This window comes from Elephantulus edwardii, unplaced genomic scaffold, assembly GCF_000299155.1.
Source record: "Elephantulus edwardii isolate Elephantulus edwardi_28Jun2011 unplaced genomic scaffold, EleEdw1.0 scaffold00075, whole genome shotgun sequence".
NCBI lineage: Eukaryota > Metazoa > Chordata > Mammalia > Macroscelidea > Macroscelididae > Elephantulus > Elephantulus edwardii.
In genome coordinates this window covers 59,279-60,554 of record NW_006399825.1, presented here as the reverse complement: position 1 = coordinate 60,554, position 1,276 = coordinate 59,279, and the positions used below count along the sequence as shown (strand labels likewise).

At 34.6% G+C, this 1,276-nt stretch overlaps 1 protein-coding gene across 1 annotated transcript in view; it reads left to right on the top strand.

The window, feature by feature from the left end:
* Positions 1–1,276, top strand: part of PYROXD1 (pyridine nucleotide-disulphide oxidoreductase domain 1) — a 47,479-nt gene that overhangs the window by 28,439 nt on the left and 17,764 nt on the right. The window contains exon 6 of the mRNA XM_006889061.1: positions 871–1,031. Coding sequence (XP_006889123.1) covers positions 871–1,031 — 161 coding nt within the window. The remainder of the gene's footprint in view (positions 1–870; positions 1,032–1,276) is intronic.

Sequence of the window (1,276 nt, the reverse complement as noted above, 5' to 3'; positions counted from 1 at the left end):
AGCTCCTCTCAAATTTCATTGTAGTATTTTGCTTTGTCATTCCGAGCAGCCTTTTGGAATCTCCTCTTCAGCTCTTTAGTATCTTGAATTCTTCCTTGCGCTTTGGCTTCTCTGCGCTCCAGTGCAATCTTCAGAGTTTCTTCTGACATCCATTTTGGTCTTTTCTTCCTCTTCTGTCTTTGTAATGACCGTTTACACATAATCACTAGGTTATAAAAATGGAACACTTTGAAATGCTATCTATTATGATGAAATTTTACCTGATGTTCAATACATCTATTTTGCCATTTTCAATGAAGTAGTTAAATTCGTTTTACTATTCTATTTGTAACTTAGTTACCTGTTTATAGGGAGCTCTGGTGGTGTGGTCCATAGGGAATTGTGCTACTCACTTAAAAGCCTCAAGTCATTGGTGCTTCAAATTCATCAGCTGCTACACAAGAGACAAATAGACAGTGAAAACCCAGTTTAGGGTCAGCTATGAGTTGGTTCTGACTCAACAACCATGATATTTTGAATTATCTTTTTATAATCATTCCTTCCCTATTTTCCTTAAAATATTTTCCTCACTTTTGTGTCAGGAGATAATTATTATTTGTAGGGGCAAATATATCTACTTCTACTTGGAGAGAGATGTCATACTTGGGAGGTTGGGGGGATAGCACAAGAGAGAGGAATAGGCTTGATGAGATGGATTGGTTCAGTCACTGGGGTAATGGGGGTAGGTGTGTCAGATAATAAGTTTGGAACAGGATAGAGCAGGGTTTAGAGCTGTTATACATAGGGTCGCTATGAGTTGCAAGTGACTCGACTGTACATAACAACAGCATCTGTTAAAACTCTTATAAGTAACTTGAATTTACTTTGCAGGTATGAAGTTGAAGGTTGTGAAGTGATTTGGGCCATTAAAGATAAAGCCATTGGGAATAGTTTCTTTGATGCAGGAGCAGCAGAATTCTTAGCATCAAAGCTCATTTCTGAGAAGCCAGAGGCTATGCTTACACATAAAAGAACCAGATATACAACTGACGGTAAAGATTGTATATAATTATTTATAAATGAATCTTTTTATAACTATATAAACATTGTAAAAAGTAGCAAAATAATAACTTAAAAATAATTAAAAGTAGCAAAATAATAACTTAAAAGATTAGAATGCAGATAATATTTTCCTGTATCCTTTCATGAGTTTTTTAGCTTTTCCAGAACAATATTTTTATGCAAAATATCTATAAAGCTAGAAACTTAACGTAATTTCAAATAAACCAGCCTATAT